The sequence below is a fragment of the Rhinopithecus roxellana genome, chromosome 13 (genome assembly GCF_007565055.1).
Source record: "Rhinopithecus roxellana isolate Shanxi Qingling chromosome 13, ASM756505v1, whole genome shotgun sequence".
NCBI classification, from domain to species: Eukaryota; Metazoa; Chordata; class Mammalia; order Primates; family Cercopithecidae; genus Rhinopithecus; species Rhinopithecus roxellana.
The window spans coordinates 10,223,890-10,243,675 of record NC_044561.1 but is presented as its reverse complement, the minus strand read 5'-3'; the positions used below and the strand labels follow the sequence as shown (position 1 = coordinate 10,243,675).

The window sequence follows — 19,786 nt, the reverse complement described above, 5'->3', positions numbered from 1 at the left end:
TCCCTAACATTCTAATTTTTTAAATTTTTTGTAGAGATGGGGTCTCACTACATTGCCCAGGCTGGTCTTGGGCTCAAGCGGCCCTCCTACCTCTGCCTCCCAAAGTATTGGGATTACAGGCGTGAGCCACCGTACCTGGCCACAGGATATAGATTGTTAAAGTGTGCTCATCTCTTTAGGAAGCAAACTAAAGAAGAAAGGGGCAAAATAGAATTTTTAAACAATGGCAGGTGTGGAGTTAGTGGGATTGTGACAAGGTAAGAGTCTCGGCAGAGCAGAGCTAGCACTGTGGGTGTCAGAGGACGTCCCCTTGCGTGGCCCCATGGCACATGTCAACAGTCCTTCCCCAACAGACCTTGGGAATGGCCCTACAGCCTCACAACAAATGAGAACTGAAGCCAGCTGCACCCAGATGCCACTTGCAGAAAGCCCTGGCATCCTGTAGGGGGCAGCCCACACTTAGTGATGAACTGTGCACAGCAGGCACTGGTTAACGCTTCTAAAGACAGAATCCGCATGGTCTCCACTGCTGGTGTGCCCAACATAGCCTGAACAGCAACAGCGTGACCAGAGGGAAGCCCTACAGATGGGATTTGAGCCTCTCTGGGTTCAGGGAGACTGACCTGCAGACAGCAGATCAGCAGGGGCAAGTGAGCAATGATGACTTTGCTGGACGTCTTGGACTGCAGCTTCTCAGATAGCTTGATGCAAAGGTTTTCTGCACCTTAATTCAAAACCAGAAGAGGAGATAAGTGATCAGCACAGGCCAGTCTTTCTAACACACTTATCCAACAAGTAAGCATAGAATTTAATAAAATCCCAGGAACATACTTTAGGCGGGGCTTATTCATACTGAGAGGTCACACAGTGTGTGACTCTCTCTCCTCCACTGGCCCCAAGCCCCCTCATCCCCGCAATGGTCCATTCCACAGGAAAACTTCCCATTTTACTCCTCCCCTAGAAAAACACTTCACCTGAAGGCACTGAGCTTCCATGTCACCACAGAAAAACCTAAAGAACCAGCGAGATGCAGCAGAGAGCACACACAGGCCCTGAGGCCACGGGCATCCCCATCCTCCCAGGTCCAGTGCCCTCCATGCAGGACAGGACACCAGATGTACAGAGCACAGCAGGGGCTGATGCTTCACTTTGCACGTGCCCAGGAGGTCTATTGCAACTGCCCCTGCTAGTAACAGAGCCAAGCATTCTAGAAGTCGTTTGGGGAAACCTGTGGGAAGAAAGCCTCTGGGGCACGCCTGGAGCTCACATGAGAGGCAAGGCAGTCTGTCTCACCCTGCTCGTCCTTCACGGCCCACACCATGAGGTCCACACAAGCAGCATTAGCCTGGCAGCGCAATTTGAGGGGGCTCAGCTCATTGTGGATCCGGTCTGCGTCATGTAGAATCTTCTGGAGCTCCCCCTGGCTCGTGTTGAACTGCTCCAGCACAAAATCATGGATCTCCTTCACAAAAGAGGTCGAGAGGTCTGCAGGAAAAGAGTGTGGCATCACAGCTAGGAACAAAACTACAGTAGAACACAGGCAATGCTGGCAGCAGCTACAGTCTTCCCCTTTTAACAAAAACCCCAGAAAAGTAGCATTTGCTACTGGCCACTGTGGGTCCAAGAATGCCCACTGGAAAGAAGTTGGATAGGAAGTGCACAGCTGTCCTCCACATGCACATAACCTGGCAATCAGAGGAAATGATAATTTCCCGGGGACGTTACAGCCATGCTTTGTTTTAAGCAGTCAATGTACTAAAACCTGAATACATGAAACATATAAATTGGGAAGTATCATCCCTGGAACTACTTCCACTGACAATATGAGATACTTCTGTGATTTTTTTTTCTTTTAAGAAAAAGGTTGTCAGGGCCGGGTGCGTTGGCTCACACCTGTCATCCCAGCACTTTGGGAGGCCGAGGTGGACAGATCACAAAGTCAGGAGATCGAGACCATCCTGGCTAACATGGTGAAACCCCATCTCTACTAAAAACACAAAAAATTAGCCAGGCATAGTGGTGGGTGCCTGGAGTCCCAGCTACTCGGGAGGCTGAGGCAGGAGAATGGCGTGAACCCGGGAGGCGGAGCTTGCAGTGAGCCGAGATGGCGCCACTGCACGCCAGCCTGGGCGACACAGCGAGACTCCATCTCAAAAAAAAAAAAAAAGAAAAAGAAAAGGGTTGTCAGAGAAGGGGAAAAACTGGTTGCAGCCTTGAGAAGAGAATTATCTGGATCTTAGAGCACTCACCCTGAGTTTGAGAGACTTTTCAAACTCTCATCCCCAGGGCGTGGAAAATTCAGGAGAGCCACGATGATGCCCACAAGTCGGCCCAGCCAAGGCAGCCAGCGACACACAGCATGAGTGGGGAGGGCAGGGGCAATCCCTGATGCCCCTTCTTAGGGAGTCTCAACCCTTGCTGTGGCCCCAGATGACTCAGCTTCGGAGGAATGTTCAGAATCAGATTAGGAAAGTGGTTACTAAATTTTGTTATATCTTCCTGATAAAATATTACGTGCTCATCAAAACTTATGCTTACAAAGAACACTCAACAGTGTGAGCGGAGAGCACAGGAAAAACATTTTGTAAAATGCATAAAAGATTGTTTCCTTACTTCTGGGAAAGAAAAAATCATGAACGAGGGACTAGAAGAAAATGCTAAATTGTTGTGTGTGCATGTTAACTATTAAGCTATTGTCTCCGGTTGGGTGCAGTGGCTAACACCTGTAATCCCAACACTTTGGGAGACCAAGGGCGGGTGGGGGGGGGGGGTGGATCATTTGAGGCCAGGAGTTCAAGACCAGCCTGGCCAACCTGGTGAAACCCCATCTCTACTAAAAATACAAAAATTAGGCAGACATGGTGGCACACACCTGTAATCTCAGCTACTTGGGAGGCTAAGGCACGAGAGAATAGCTTGAGCCCGGGAGGCAGAAGTTGCAGTGACCCCAGATCATGCTAATGCACTCCAGCCTGGGTGACAGAGCAAGACACTGTCTATAAAAAAAAAAAAAAAAAAAAAAAAAGCTAGTATCTCTATGTTAAGAGATTACATGTATTACAAGTGCTTCATTTTCTTTTTTTAAATTTTTTTGAGATGGAGTCTCACTCTGTCACACAGGCTAGAGTGCAGTGGCACGATCTGGGCTCACTGCAACCTCCACCTCCCGAGTTCAAGCAATCCTCCTGCCTCAGCCTCCTGTGTAGCTGGGATTACAGGTGCATGCCACCGCGCCTGGCTAACTTTTTTTGTTATTTTTAGTAGAGACAGGGTTTCACCCTGTTTGGCAAGGCTGGTTTCGAACTCCTGACTTCAAGTGATCCGCCCATCTTAGCCTCCCAAAGTGTTGGGATTACAGTCGTAAACCACCACGCCCGGCCTCTTTTTTTATTTTCTAAAATATCTAAATGGTATGTAAAACTGTATCTGTGCTTAGTGTGCTTAGGACAATATAACATGCACATTTTAGAAAAACACCTTAGGAAATAAACTCAGCAAAGGAGCCGTCACTGATGGTACCAGGGTTGCAGGATCATGGATAGATTTTTTAAATTTGCTTTTTTCCCAAAATTCCAGTAACATAACCACATTGCTCATATGTGTTTTTAAGTGGCCCCAGCAGAAAGTGAGTACCAGTCTGCAACCACTAGCATGTGACAGTGGCCTGCGAGTCAGTCTTGCTGTACTCACAAACACACGGGCAAACTGTCCTTACCCTTCATGTAGTACAGAGTGTCGCGCAGCATCTTGAACATGGTCAGGTAGAGGGGGTCACTGAAGGAAGTGTAGTAGAGATCAGCACTGGGGTTGGCCTGCAGGGAAGGCAGACACACATGACTACAGAACAGAAACTCCCTTCTGCCCACCCTTTGCCTTCACAGCAAGGCCCTGTGGAATGGTGATTCGTGACTTAGCATTCTAAATGAAGTAACTGTTTATCACGACTCATCACTTGGACACTTTACTGTCTTCATCCTCTTAAGCATCGGATCAAGGAAAACAGGAGGCTCATGCAGTCCAGAGATGCCTGCGGGGGAGCAGCCATCTGCACCCTAGTAGGAACCTCCTTGCTGTGGCTGAAGCTCGCCACCTTTGGCCATCATTGGCCCAAACAGGAACATGGGAAGTGGTGAAGGAGGAAGACTAACAAAGGCCACCAGAGTAAGGGATCCACACTGTCCATCATCCCAAGGATAGACATTACAGCCAGGACACCTTCAGATACAATTCATGTTTTGTAATTAAAACGCATTTTAAATTATTCTTTAGGAATCTATTTGAAATGCAGCACTATTCTTCTTCTGAAAAAAAAAAAAAAAATTCGCATAAGGTCTAATGAGTTAAGAAAGATAATAGTCCAGTCTGGGGGCAGTGGCTCATGCCTGTAATCCCAGCACTTGGGGAGGCCAAGGCGGGTTGATCACCTGAGGTCAGGAGTTTGAGATCAGCCTGACCAACATGGAGAAACCCTGTCTCTACTAAAAATACAAAACTAGTCAGGCGTGGTGGCGCATGCCTATAATCCCAGCTACTTGGGAGGCTGAGGCAGGAGAATCGCTTGAACCTGAGAGGCAGAGGTTGCGGTGAGTCGAGATGGTGCCATTGCACTCCAGCCTGGGCAACAAGAGCAAAACTCCGTCTCAAAAAAAAAAAAAAAAAAAAAGGCTGGGTGCAGTGGCTCTCACCTGTAATCCCAGCACTTTGGGAGGCCAAGGCAGGTGGACCACGAGATCAGGAGTTCGAGACCAGCCTGTCCAACATGGTGACACCCCGACCAGCCTGTCCAACATGGTGACACCCCATCTCTACTAAAAATACAAAAAATTAGCCAGGCATGGTGGCTACCCAGCTGGTAATCCCAGCTATCAAGGAGGCTGAGGCAGAAGAATTGCTTGAACTTGGGAGGCAGAGGTTGCAGTGAGCCAAGATCACGTCACCACACTCCACCCTGGGTGACAGAGCGAGACTCTGTCTCAAAAAAAAAAAAAAAAGACAACAGTCCTTAACTTCTATACATTCCCAGTTGAGTAGGATGGAAAATTATGGTTTATTATAACTCTTGTTTTTTTCTTTTTTTTTTTTTTTTCAGAGATAGGGTCTCACTCTGTACCCCAGGCTGGAGTGCAATGGTATGATCACAGCTCACTGCAGCCTTGAACTCCTGGGCTCAAGTGATCCTCCTGCCTCAGCCTCCTGAGAAGCATGTACCACCATGCCCAGCTAATATTATAATTCTTGACAAGTGTAAAAGTGCTCTGCAAATATAGCAAATCTTTAAGGGGCCAGAAGCTGGCCAGTGGGACGGGACATGCAGTGTAAGGTTGACAGAGGGTGAGTGAGCAAGTGGAGAAAAGAAGAATCATGTGGAGAGTGTGAGAGTCATGCCAGTTCCCAGGAGGGCACTGATAGGAAGAGCTGTGGTTGACAGCACTGCAATGATGGCTTTACAGACAACGTCTGGTGGTCTTCACAGGGCATAAATGGAAAAACGAGACTGCAAGAGGTTAAAGCAGTTCAGGGCTTTGACTCTGGGAGTCCAGACAACACGAGTGTTAAGCTTTGGAGCCTTGGAGACCAATCATCCAAAGCCCACAGCCGGGCTCCATCACTCACGAGCTACGTAAATAAAGTTCCTTAGCTAAGACTCCGTTTCCCCATGTGTAAACTGGGGATTGTTGTGAGATTCAAGGAGTGAATGAGTAAAGTTCTGGTACATAATAAGCATGTAATAATTGGTAGTGATTATTACACTGGTTATGGATAACGATTAGTATATTGCAGACTCTAGGTCAAGATTACAAGAAACTGTTTTTTAAGCTATGAAACCATTTCTTCAAATGGATGTTTATGCTAAAGTACAAATTACAAAACAAAAAATACCAGAAACTGCCCTGGTTCAATGAGGAGGAGGGTCCCAGAGGAGAAGTGCAGGCCCAATAAGTCTCCAGTTGTCTAACTGCCCAGCCCAGCTCTCGCCCTGGTCCTCCTAATCTTTCCTCAATCACAAATGATCACACACTGATGATGGAAAACAAAAGGCCTCTAAGACCACAAGTTCAGTCTACAGTGAGCGAGTGAGAGAGCTAAAGCTCAGGCCAATGGGCAGAACGACAACCTGCAAAAGAGTTGAAAAGAAGGTAGGAACTGCCCAGATGCAACTTGGGGAGTTAACAAGAACTCTGTTACTTAATCAAGAACCAACCCAGACCAAACCACAGCCAGCACATCCATCTCACATCTGCGACAGCTTGCTAGCAGGGGTGCGAAGCAGGAAGAGACATGTCTACAACACATGAAGGGCCCTGGTAGTTCCTTCCCTGCTTCATACCTGACCCCCAGGTACAGTGGTATCAGGCACTGTGCGTCTTATAATCAGGTAAGAGAAGGAACACCAGGCTTAAACAAGGAATCTGGGTCCGGGACATACCAATGGTAATAATTAGCCTGGCAAATGACAACCTGTCTGCATCCTAACCCTCAAGAGGGGCCTGACCCAAATGTTCCCTGAGATTCTGAGACCTCTCAGCACCAATGTAATGATTTCATAAATAATGCTGTAGGCCTTGATTCCAAATACATTAAAGACAAAAGTTCCAGCCAGGCATGGTGGCTCACACCTGTAATCCCAGCACCTTGGGAGGCAGAGGTGGGCGGATCACGAGGTCAGGAGACCAAGACCATTCTGGATAACATGGTAAAACCAACCTCTACTAAAAAAACAAAAAAATTTAGCTGGGCGTGGCAGCGGGCACCTGTAGTCCCAGCTACTTGGGAGGCTGAGGCAGGAGAATGGTGTGAACCTGGGAGGCAGAGCTTGCAGTGAGCCAAGATCGCGCCACTGTACTCCAGCCTGGGCAACAGAGCGAGACTGTCCGTCTCAAAAAAAAAAAAAAGTTACACACTCTTTACACTTAAAAACCAGGGCTTGCATATGCCTAGGAAGTGCAGCTGAGCCCAGAGGAGCAGCTTTGTAAGCACCAAAGGAGTGACGAAGATAAAAGAGTAGGAGGGACCCAGGCCAGACTCCCAGCTCCCACAATAACTACGTGATGTGGGCATGTTAGTGAGTTCTCCCTGAAATTCTATCTTCTGTCTGTGAAATGGAGATGTTGGCTGCCAGTCAGAGGCACCAAGAGGTGATGATTTTAAAAGAGCATGCAACAGTACCCAGCACAGACCAAGCCCTCAGTGGCAGGTGGATTGTTACCACATAAACAAGGGAAGTGAAAACACTGCAAAACTCCTTCCACTCTAGCCCCTGTTCACACTCTTCCTGCTTTCTCTATGCACATGTTTAAGTCAGGCTGATCTCATGGTAATGCCCTCAGAAGCAACATACCTCCATCACACTGGCTACAATGGCATCCAAGGATTTGAGAACAGGCTCCTCAACGATCTTCTTCACCTACCAAGGAAACAGAACCTTATGAAGCAACTGACATACACAGAGACAGGAATGCTAGCTCCTTCTACCAAAAACCCGTGACAAACTCACATGGTGAAAAATGTGATGCAGATAAAGGCCAATAAATACAAATTATGGCTATGTATTAAACTATATGCACAAAATGCCTTTAATTCTGAAGTCACTTGGGACTGCTTTCCTACCTTAGATAGCAATGACATAAAAACAAAGGAAAAAAGCCAAACTTCCTCAAATTTGTTGACATGAGATTTCCGTTTCCAGGATGTACAGACCTCAGGCCTTGCCGCCATTTCACCCACTCATGGTTAACAAGCACAGTTGAGTGACATCCTCCTGCAATCCCCTCCCAGACATCAAGGACACCCTCACAGCCAGTCCTTGGAGCTGATGGCACCTCCCTCCTCCCCAGGCCAGATATACTGGCTCTTCTACAACTGCTTAGGTACTCAAACTAGAGCTCACATTTTAAATTTTCAATAGAAGCAATTATTTTCACCTGTTCTCTGTACAGCATTTAGTGTAGGAATGAACTGTTCTGTCAACCGCAGAAACACCAAAAAAAAAAAACAAAACTGCCCATATCCACAATTGTAGTAGTTGATGAAGGTCATTTCCAAACTGTACAGATAATGATAAACATCCTAGGAAAAGAAATGAAAAACCACCTAAAAGAAAACCTAGGCCGGGCATGGTGGCTCACGCCTGTAATCCCAGCACTTTGGGAGGCCAAGGTGGGCGATTATTGAGGTCAGGAAATCGAGACCATCCTGGCTAACACAGTGAAACCCCGTCTCTACTAAAAACACAAAAAATTAGCCGGCGAGGTGGCGGGCGCCTGGAGTCCCAGATACTCGGGAGGCTGAGGCAGGAGAAGGGCATGAACCCGAGAGGCGGAGCTTGCAGCGAGCCGAGATCGTGCCACTGCACTCCAGCCTAGGCGACAGGGCGAGGCTCCATCTCAAAAAAAAAGAAAACCTAAACTTGAAAAAAGTTAAAATATACTGCAAAAAATAATACCCCAAGAAAGGATGTGAAACAGTCCGTCTTCAGTTAGAATTTCTGACATGGTACTGGGAACGGCTCCATCTGTGAAGGTCATGGCTCTACCAGGCCACCATTCTGTCTGGGGCACTGACACTGAGAAGCAGTTTGGGGATAGTTTTTCTTCTTGACAGCAACTTCAAAAACATCCTAGCCTATTTAGTAATTCATTATGGCTCCATCCTCATTAATTATTACCTATGTTGTAATGTCTTCTTACATCTTCAGCCTAAAGCCATTCTCTGAGAGATTTCTATTCACACTCCACATAGCAGGGAGGTGGACACTCTTCAGTACTTGCTCCATGCTATCCAAATTGTTCTCATTGTTCTCATGTTGGCTAGGCTAGTCCTCTAACTCCTGACCAGCAAGTCCAATCTTGAGAGTCTGGCCTTGATGACATCATCACCCAATACCCATTCAAATCTGTCTTGAACCATCCTAGCTTGATTGTAACAACTTCAGGGCCCCTGGATCTTTATTTTTCAATTTTTGGGGGATGGAGTCTCACTCTGTTGCCCAGGCTGGAGTGCAGTGGTGCAATCTCGGCTCACTGCAACCTACACCTCCAAAGTTTAAGCGATCCTCCTAACTCTGCCTCCTGAGTAGCTGGAATTACAGGGATCTGTCACCATGTGCAGATAAAGTTTTGTGTTTTCTAGTAGAGATGGGATTTCACCATGTCGGCTAGGCTAGTCTAACTTCTGACCTCAAGTGATCCACCCGCTTTGGCCTCCCAAAGTTGAGATTACAGGCATGAGCCATGGCATCCAACCGGGGTCCCTGAATCTGACCAAAGCTCTGGCCGTTTAAGGATTCGAACAATGGCACTGGTGTTTTCTCTGGTATCACCCTAAAGGTCATCCAAAGGCACACAAATATGAAAAAGTCAGGTTTTGTATTAACCCAAAGAGCCACCCCTTAGAGGAAGTCAAGCCCAGGAAAAGCACTGGGCTTGGAGTCAGAATCCCTGGACTGGATGCAGCCCAGCTGCCGGCCTACATATCCATGATGTGTTTGACACCGATTTCCTGACCTCCAAATGGGGATGCATGGGTGCCTCCCCAACATGGTTGCTCAAGGATTAAATGAGAAACTAGGGCACAATGATTCATGAATGTTACTCTACTTCCTTCATTAATCTGCAAGTTTATGACTATTAAATGGTACTCTGAAACACTGGTACTCTGAGTTTTTCTTTTAAAAATACAAGCTTTCACCACTAGCAATTTTACTGACATATCCATAGTCTGTTCATCCATCAGTTCTTTGCTTACCAAGTTTAAGAGTTCCCGAAGCATTTCCAATGGAATGTTAAACTCCTTATATGTGACGCCGTTGAAAAGGGGAGAGACAGAGAAACTGGAGCTGATGGTTGAAAAGTAGTACTCAGGCTCTAGGGCAGTCCCATCGGGCAAGCAGGAGGCTGGTGGGAGATAAAGCTGGAAACTCAGCCATGGTCACAGGCAACTAGGGTACTTCCTCAAGCTGACTCCTCCAATAACCAACAAAGGTGCAGATTTTGCTTTTATTTATATCCCAATTCTCTGCGTGTTTTTAAATTAACAACTAAAGGGTAGATTGCAAATCCTTGGGGACTGATGCCCCTCACCTGTGTCTTTCAGGCAAAGACTCAGATATTATGGTCCTAATATTTCCATCTTAGACAATATAACTTAATATGTGAGAAGTGAAAAAATAATTATACCTTTTTTATTTTTATTTTTATTTTTTTTGAGACGGAGTCTCGCTCTGTTGCCCAGGCTGGAGTGCAGTAGTGCGATCTCAGCTCACTGCAACCTCTGCCTCCCAGGTTCAAGCAATTCTCCTGCCTCAGCCTTCCAAGTAGCTGGAATAACAGATGCCCGTCACCACACCCAGGTCATTTTTGTATTTTTAGTACAGACAGTGTTTCACCATGTTGACCAGGCTGGTCTCAAACTCCTGACCTCAAGTGATCCACCTGTCTCAGCCTCCCAAAGTGCTGGGATTACAAGCGTGAGCCACCATGCCCAGCCGAATTATACCTTTTTAAAAGTGAAGAGATATGAAAGCTTGAGGTCTACAGGGCCTGAGATATTTTCTCACCAAAATTAGAATAAAAAATGCACACTACTAGAACTTTCAAAATCAGAGCAACTAAGTGAAATACACCTGTCACTAAAAGACAAATACTGTACGATCCCACTTATTTGAGGAACTCAAATCATACATAGAACGGTAGCTGTCGGCCAGGCGCGGTGGCTCAAGCCTGTAATCCCAGCACTTTGGGAGGCCAAGACGGGCGGATCACGAGGTCAGGAGATCGAGACCATCCTGGTGAACATGGTGAAACCCCGTCTCTACTAAAAAAACACAAAAACTAGCCGGGCAAGGTGGCGGGTGCCTGTAGTCCCAGCTACTCAGAAGGCTGAGGCAGGAGAATGGCGTAAACCCGGGAGGCAGAGCTTGCAGTGAGCTGAGATCCGGCCACTGCACTCCAGCCTGGGCGACAGAGCGAGACTCCGACTCAAAAAAACAAAACAAAACAAAACAAAAAACAGTAGCTGTCAGGAACTGGGGGGAGGGGAAATGGGGAATTATTATTTAATGTATAGTTTCAGTTTCACAAGATGAAAAGAGTTTTTGAGATGAACTGTGGTGACAGCTGCACAATATTATAAATGTATTCAATACCACTGAACTATACATTTAAAAATAATTAAGGCCAAGCATGGCGGCTCATGCCTGTAATCCCAGAACTTTCAAAGGTTGAGGTGGGAGGATTGCATGACTCCAGGAATTCAAGACCAGCCTGGGCAATATAGAGAAATCCTGTCTCTACAGAAAAAACGAAAATTAGCCGGATACGGCAGTGTGTGCCTATAGTCCCAGCTACTCAGGAAGTTGGGGCAGGAGGGGTGCTTGAGCCTGGGAGGTTGAGGCTACAGTTGAGCTATGAATTTGTCACCGCACTCCAGTCTGGGTAACAGAGTAAAATCCTCTCTTAAAAAAAAAAAAAAATGAGTTAGCAAATTTTATGTTATGTGTATTTTACCACAATAAAAAAAACTGAAGGAAAAAAATCAACAAAAATAGTCATTCAGTCATTTGACGTTTAATAAATACGAACCCAGGCCCAATGCAGTGGCTCACACATGTAATCCCAGCACTTTGGGAGGCTGAGGTGGGAAGATCGCCCCAGCTCAGGAGTTTAAGAACAGCCTGGGCAACATGACGAGACCCTGTCTCTATATAAATAAAATTTTTTAAAATTAAAATAAAAATATAATAAATAGGAACCCAAAAGCATATAATTGTTTGAAAATCAATTATTTAAAAACTATAATAGAAAACTATGAGGCTGGGCACGGTGGCTCATGCCTGTAATCCCAGCACTTTGGGAGGCCGAGGTGGGCAAATCACAAGGTCAAGAGATCAAGATCATCCTGGCCAACATAGTGAAATGCCGTCCCTACTAAAAATACAAAAATTAGCTGGGTGTGGTGGCACATGCTTGTAATCCCAGCTACTCGGGAGGCTGAGGAAGGAGAATCGCTTAAATCTGGGAGGCAGAGGTTGCAGTGAGCCGAGATTGCGCCACTGCACTCCAGTTTGGTGACAGAGGGAGACTCCATCTCAAAAAAAACTATGATTGAAAAACAGGCCGGGCGCGGTGGCTCAAGCCTGTAATCCCAGCACTTTGGGAGGCCGAGACGGGCGGATCACAAGGTCAGGAGGTCGAGACCATCCTGGCTAACACAGTGAAACCCCGTCTCCACTTAAAAAAAAATACAAAAAATTAGCCGGGCGAGATGGCGGCGCCTGTAGTCCCAGCTACTCGGGAGGCTGAGGCAGGAGAATGGCGTGGACCCGGGAGGAGGAGCTTGCAGTGAGCTGAGATCCGGCCACTGCACTCCAGCCTGGGCGACAGAGCGAAACTCCGTCTCAAAAAAAAAAAAGAAAAACAGATGAATTTGTAACATTTTCATAAGACAGACAATATCAATTCATAAAGAAGTAAATACTAAACGTTATGACTTTTTCAAGCACTAGAGAACAGACTCAAAGAGTTGAGTTTAGCCCCAGTTGTGTCAAAGCTGGTGTCTAATAGCTGGCAGCGCACTGCCAATCTGTCTAAAGATGGACGCAATCAGCAACTTACAGCAGAAAGGATGGGCAACAATACCACTGGGAGCTGAGACACCAAGAGGCCAACATAAGAAATGGCCACGGAAAGAGGGAACAATTGAGGAAAGAAGGGAGGGAGAAAACAGCCGGATTAAAAAGGGTAGATAAGGAAGAAGGGAAGGTTGTGATTATCGGGCACTTCTCAGAAAGACACCATGAAATAAGGGCTAAGTCCTGTGTGGCTGAACCCCACAGAGGGCACAGATGATGGCAAAAGACAGGGGCTGCAGGAACTAGGGACCTAACATTTGGGATTTATGGAGGGGGTGTCACTGAAACTAGTTTTGTTTTCGTTTTTTTTCCTGTGAGACAAGAGTCTCACTCTGTTGCCCAGGCTGGAGTGCAGTGTCATGATGTCGGCTCACTGCAACCTGCGTCTTCCAGGTTCAAGCGATTCTCAAGGCTATCTCCCAAGCAGCTGGGATTATAGGTGTGTGCCACCGCGCCCGGCTAGTTTTTCTATTTTTAGTAGAGATGGGGTTTCACCATGTTGGTCAGGCTGGTCTCGAACTCCTAGCCTCAAGTGATCCGCCTGTCCCAAAGTGCTGGGATTACAGGCATTAGCCACTGTGCCCAGCCTGAAAGTTTTTAAGCAGGAAAATAGTGATCAAATTTGTGCTATTAAAAATAATTCTCATCACTGGGCGCAGTGGCTCAAGCCTGTAATCCCAGCACTTTGGGGACTGAGGCGGGCAGATCATGAGGTCAGGAGATGGAGACCATCCTGGCTAACATGGTGAAACCCCATCTCTACTAAAAATACAAAAAAATTAGCCGGGCGTAGGTGGTGCATGCCTGTAACAGTCCCAGCTACTTGGGAGGCTGAGGCAGGGGAATGACATAAAACCTGGGAGACAGAGCTTGCAGTGAGCCAAGACCATGCCACCGCACTCCAGCCTGGGAGACAGAGTGACATTCCGTCTCAAATCAAAAAAAAAAAAAATTTATTTATTTTTTATTTATTTTTTTAAGGGTCTCACTATGTTACCCAGGCTGGTCTCAAACTCCTGGGCTCAAGCAATCCTCCCCCCTGGGCCTCCCAAAGTGCTGGAACTACAGGCGTGAGCCACCTCTCCTGGCCTAAAAATAATTCTTAAAAACTAAATTCTTACAGCAGTTTGGAAGAGGGCCTGGGAAGGGAGACAGAAGGAAAAGTCTGTAAGAAAAGTCTGAGTATGTGGTGTTACATACCTAAAGTCCCAGCTACTTGAAAGGCCAAGGCCACAGGATCGCTATGACTTACCCCTGCACTCCAGCCTAGGTGTCAGAGCAAGACCCCAACTCAAAAAAAAAAAAGTCCAAGCAAAACAGGAAGTCTGAGAGGAAACTCGGAAAGCACAGGGTCTGCTGCTGTCTGTCGTACAGTAAGACGCTTCAGAGAGCAGGGCTCGCTTGCCTGGTCATCACCACAGGCAAAGTGGGCGGCAGCCAGGTCTGATGGAGAGATGCGTGGGGATCTCACAGTCAGCCACACTACTGTGCTCCTATCTGCCACTTACTGGATGTGCTCAAACTGGGGCAGCTGTCAAGGAGAGGAGCCCTCACCACAGAGGGTGGACAATGAGCTGTTTACCAGGAAAAGGGAAGCCTCCAAGAGTACATCATGGCCATCCTAAAATGCCCCAAAGGCAGACAGGTGGCAGTGAGATTTTCAGAGCCTGGAGGAATACATTCTACACTTAAACAAGGAGTTGTCTCTAAGAGGTACAACTCTGAGTGGCTGAAATTAGCCCATATATTCTAACACATATATTGAATGTAACCTGTTACATTCTCACAGATCTAAGAGATGGAAAGCTTCCTACATTTATCTAAGCCCAGATATTCTCTTTTTCCTTCAAAATTCCCCTCACATCTCTCAGAATTGTCTTGAGACATGCTCTTTTAGCAAATAGCATCATTCAAAAATGGAGAGACTATACTGAAGCATGGAATTCTGCCTTCCCCATTTCCTATCCCTTAATCTGGGTCTTACTTCCATCAAGGATAAGGTAGAAGTAATTTTAACATGTGTATGACATGGCACAGGGTAGTCACATGAATCCAATTTAGTAAATTATGTAAAAGTACTTTGTGAACAGCAGAGCTCTATAAAAAGTAGTAATAGGCTGGGTGTGGTGGTTCACACCTACAATCCTAGCACTTTGAGAGACTGAGGCAGGCTTGAGCCCAGGAGTTCTGGACCAGCCTGGGCAACATGACAAAACCCCATCTCTACAAAAAATGCACAAGTTAGTGGGCATTGTGGAGGGTGCCTGTAGTCTTAGCTACTTGGGAGGCTGAGGTAGGAGGATCACTTGAGTCCAGGAGGTTGAAGCTGTGGTGAGCCGTGATGGTGCCGCTGCACTCCAGCTAGGGAGGCAGAGTGAGACTCTGTCTCAAAAAAAAAAAAAAGTAGTAATAGTAGTATTACTACATTCTTCAATATTATCTACATACTTAACGTCATTTAAAAAAAATGTCCGGCCAGGTGTGGCGGCTCATGCATGCAATCCTAGCACTCTGGAAGGCCGAAATGGGTGGATCACTTGAGGTAAGGAGTTCGAGACCAGCCTGGGCAACATGGTGAAACCCTGTCTCTACTAAAAATACAAAAGTTAGCTGAGCATGGTGGTGTGTGCCTATAGTCCCAGCTACTTGGGAGGCTGAGGCAAAAGAATTGCTTGAACCCAGGAGGCAGGACCTGCAGTGAGCCGAGATTACACCATTGCACTCCAGCCTGGACAACAGAGCCAGACACCATCTTAGAAAAAGAAAAGAAATATCCACCATTAGCACTTCCACCTGAAAAGGAAATTTTACAGGTTAAAGTGCAAAAATTCTGATGGCAGGTATGTAGGGGTAAGCTATTTTCTGTACTTTTCTCTCTATATAAAATATTTGAAAATTAAATTCTAGGAAACTTAAATGAAAACAGAAAATAAATGCTTTCTAAAAGCTTGGCACTCTAGGTCCATCCATGACAACAGAGTTAGTATCAGCATCTTTAATATCACAAGAAGTCACTGTCAGCCTGTTCTCCAAGTACTAGGTCAATATTCTTGGGAGAGGTAAAGCACACCTTCAAAGTAGTGAAAGGCGGATCCTCCAGGGGAACTGGGAGGGGGCATGCCACGTTCAGGGCTGACCTGAAACACACAACCACAGTTACAGATCAGAAAAGACCAGTGAGACCTCTGGCAGATTTGTCTTAGACTTCAAGCCCTGGTTGAAGCTCATTTCCTTCCTAAAGCCCAACACAGCTACAGCATTCTCTACTACATACTGTATCACTAAATTCTTCGTGTTTAGCCATATATTTGACACTTGATTACTGAGTTCAATTGTCCTCAGTGTTTTGTGTTTTTGCCTTTTCTCCATGAGTCAATTATATACTTCTTAAGGGCACCAACTGTCTTCCAGGCAAAAGAGAATTTGGCACCCAACTGCTATGAAACACATACTTTACGACTATGAAATCACTTATAAATCTTATGTTGGGGACTAGCCTCAACACCACCCATAGGGTATTTGAAGTTTGGTGGCGACAAAGGAATGAGAAGAGACAAGTTAAGAGTTTTATTAAAGGTGGCAGCCAGGGGGCCAGAGCAAATCAGAGGCTGCAAAGGCCTAGAGTTTTGTTTTTTACACTATTTATTGAGTACAATCACTTAGATTTAAGAAGCAGATGTTTAGGGTGACACGGTGAAAGGGAGGTAGTGTGTCATATGTGTCATCTACAGTAGTGGCAGTTTAAATGAATTTTTTTGTGTTTAAACAGTATATTTTTAACTTATTGGAGAGTAGTTAAGTGCGAGCATGCTTAACTAGGAGTCTGTATGTTTGGCCATATTTTAATGTTTTAAAGGAGTGTTTTGTTTTTTTTTTAACACAGTGTTTACGGATAAGAGAGTAAGTCCTGCTCAGAGTATGGGAACATAATGGCGATAAGGCTTTTTTTTTAAAGGCCTTTTGTGGCTTTTTACACCTTATTGTTTTATATTTTTACGGCCAGTTTATACAGGCTCTCTATAAGCCTTTCCCCCAACATCTTAAGAGGGACAGGACAAGTCTGTATTAAAGAGAATTCTAGTGAAACATTTAACATTACTTAAGTTTACTCCAACTACAAAGAAGAGGGATTTTCTTTGCAGGGGAGCTTAACAGGGTATTCTCCTCTGCTCTTTCCCCAGTAGCCCAGGCCCACCTGAGAGATGCTGGACACACTGCTGGTTTTCCTCTTCAGGGTACCCTCCTGACAGACAGTCAGCAGATTGCTGGGGAGGATGGAGCGGAAGTCATTAAAGGAACGCCTTCGAACACCTTCAAGCTCTTCTGGGACACGGAGGGAATGAGGAGGGATTTTTGGAAAGAGCTTTGAGAGGAGAGACTCTTCCATGTTGCTGTAACGCCCAAATGCTCGCGAGATTCCTATCAGGCATGGGATAGCATACTTGCAAAGGTATTCTAGAAGATCAAGTGAAAACGTTACAATATGAGAAAGTATCCTGACAGAGTCATATAGTAAGTACTAACTTGTAACATTGACTAAGATTTCACAATTCACCCACTAATAACTGTGAAGGTTCAAAATAAGCCACAATAATGAGGTCAACCCCAAGGGCTGGCCAGTGATATCTTCAAACTGTCATTAATAACTTCAGACTATGTCTTCAACACACCCAGCTGCTCTCTTTGGAAGGTCTTCATCTATTCATGGCACATCCAAATCAGTAACATAGCTAGGTCATATTATCAAGTACCTTGACTCTAGTTAATACATTTATTCCTCTTAGAAGCATATCAGTAGCTTTACAATACAGAAAAAATGAACTTTGGAAGTCAACTAATCTACCCACAGATGTTACAAGTGAAGAAACTGGGGCCCATAAGGGTGAAGTTACTTGTCCAAGGTGACCCAGCATCTATGCAGCAGAGCAATGCGCATGACCCCACATGGTCTCTGAGGATACTTACACACAACAAATCAAACTAAAATATGAAGGTTTTCTCCCGTCATATACATTAGGTACCCAACAACAGAAAAGACTGGAGAAAAGCAAGGGAAAGAGTAACCATAAAACCATTTTAAGAAAAACGTTAAGGATACTCGTACCTTTGTCTTGAATCTCCAAGGCCTGGCACATCCCCAAGAGGACATGCAAAACCTGCAAAAGCACTTCTAAAATCTGCAATAGTCAAGGAAACAAGAAAACAAACAAACATAAACAAAATTAGGTAAATATCACAAAACTAAGTCAAAATTAGAAGGCACTTCAGACATTATCTTAACCAGCCCCATATCTGATACATCCCTCCACAACGACCGTGCCAAGTGGCCAACCAGCTGACTTTCCAGGGACAAAACCCTCACTCTCTGGGCTGGTTCAGAGTTCCTCCCAACACTGGACCAATGTTGTCCTCCTGGGGCTTGTACCTACCAGCCCTTGGGGCTACTTTTTCCTCTATTAATATATTATGTAAACAGGTGCTAGGTCCCCAAATCTCTTTTCATGGGTAAACGCCCTAGCGCTTTTCAACCGTATTCTTCATGATCACAAATCCTTTAAAATGCTAATTGCCAGCTTCTGATTTTACGGTAGTCCAGTTTTGTCTGGAAGTGTAGTGCTCAGAATAAAATACATTAACATCTGGGATGCTGGAACTCACCCAGCATACTCACCAAACTCATCATAGATTCTACACTTCTATGTATGTGACATTAGCTTTTCTGCAGCCACTTCACACTGCTATCTCAATGAGCTTACACGTAATTTTTAAATTTTTTTAATTTTTTTGAGATGAAGTTTCGCTCTTGTTGCCCAGGCTGGAGTGCAGTGGCATGATCTTGGCTCACTGCAACCTCCACCTCCCAGGTTCAAGCGATTCTCCTGACTAGTCTCCTGAGTAGCTGGGATTACAGGCGCATACCACCATGACTGGCTAATTTTTTGTATTTTTAGTACAGATGGGGTTTTACCGTATTAGCCGGGCTGGTCTCAAACTCCTGACCTCAGGTGATCCACCTACCTCAGCCTCCCAAAGTGCTGGGATACAGGCATGAGCCACCACACCCAGCCCATACTTTTTTAAGTTAAGAATTGTTTTTTGTCCTGGTAGGGTGGCTCATGTCTAAAATCCCAGCTCTTTGGGAGGCTGAAGCGAGTGGATTAGTTGAACTCAAGAGTTCAAGACCAGCCTGGGCAAAGTATCGAAACCCTGTCTCTACAAAATATACAAAAATTAGCCAGGTGTGGTGGTGCGTGCCTGTGGTCCCAAATACTCAGGAGGCTGAGGTGTGAGGGTCACTTGAGACCGGAGGGCTGAGGATGGAGTGAGCCAAGATCAGTGCAGGGGTTCAATCAGAGTTTGAGGCTCACTGTAGCCTCAAACTCCTGGACTCAAGCAATCCTCCTGCCTCAGCCTCTTGAGTAGCTGGGATTACAGGCATGAGTCACTATGCCCAGCTAATTTTTATTTTTATTTTTGTAGGGATGGGTTTCTCTATGTTGCCCAAGCTGGTCTCAAACTCCTGGGCTCAAGTGATCCTCCTCCCTCAGCCTCTCAGAACTGGGGATTACTGGTGTGAGCCACCATGCATAACAACGAGCTTATAAATGAGGAAGATACCTTAGTCTTTTTTCACACCTGCTTCTCCTAAACTATGTAATCTCTACCAACGTAGTTGGTATTTTTTATCTTTCATCTATCCCTACAAAAACTTATGGTATTAGCTTTAGCTCATTGTACAAATCTGTGATTCCCAGCTTTGTGTGTTCTACAAATGAAATCAACTTGCTTTCCAGATCTTCATTCACAGCACTAGCTTGTTTTGCTCCAATGATAGGAGGGTCTTGCTGGGCCGATACCTCACTGATCACCCTTTGGGACAGTCCTTCAGGCAGTTCTGCAAACCCTCCAAACCATTTGGCCCTCAGCCCATATAATTGGTCCAGGATGGCAGGAAAAGTGCTTGTCCAAGGCCTTTATGAAGATCCACTAGACTGCAACAACTTCATTTCTCTCAACCACTCTTCTTAGAAAACCCAGGCAAAGAAAAAATGAAGTTGGTGTGACATGACTTGTTCATAACCAAGTCAAATCTCTTACATTTTCCTAATATTAAACAATGCTGGATAATCTATGAAAGCTTGAAAAGCAATACTTTTT

The 19,786-nt window shown here is 45.6% G+C and overlaps 1 protein-coding gene across 7 annotated transcripts in view; it reads right to left on the bottom strand.

Moving 5' to 3' along the window:
* PI4KA (phosphatidylinositol 4-kinase alpha) overlaps window positions 1-19,786 on the bottom strand; it is a 148,658-nt gene that overhangs the window by 98,822 nt on the left and 30,050 nt on the right. For 6 of the 7 annotated variants that reach the window (XR_004052828.1, XR_004052830.1, XR_004052829.1 and 3 more), the window contains exons 5-12: window positions 17,733-17,805; window positions 16,824-17,083; window positions 15,699-15,765; window positions 9,745-9,893; window positions 7,340-7,405; window positions 3,716-3,812; window positions 1,294-1,485; window positions 624-724 (exon numbers count right to left, since the gene is read on the bottom strand). Coding sequence is in view for 2 of the 7 variants with exons in the window: in XM_010381790.2 (XP_010380092.2) it covers window positions 624-724; window positions 1,294-1,485; window positions 3,716-3,812; window positions 7,340-7,405; window positions 9,745-9,893; window positions 15,699-15,765; window positions 16,824-17,083; window positions 17,733-17,805 (1,005 nt within the window). In the remaining 5 variants the exon portion in view is untranslated. Of the gene's footprint in view, window positions 1-623; window positions 725-1,293; window positions 1,486-3,715; window positions 3,813-7,339; window positions 7,406-9,744; window positions 9,894-13,828; window positions 13,949-15,698; window positions 15,766-16,823; window positions 17,084-17,732; window positions 17,806-19,786 lie in introns of those variants that run through there. The other variant, XR_004052832.1, reaches the window with a different exon arrangement.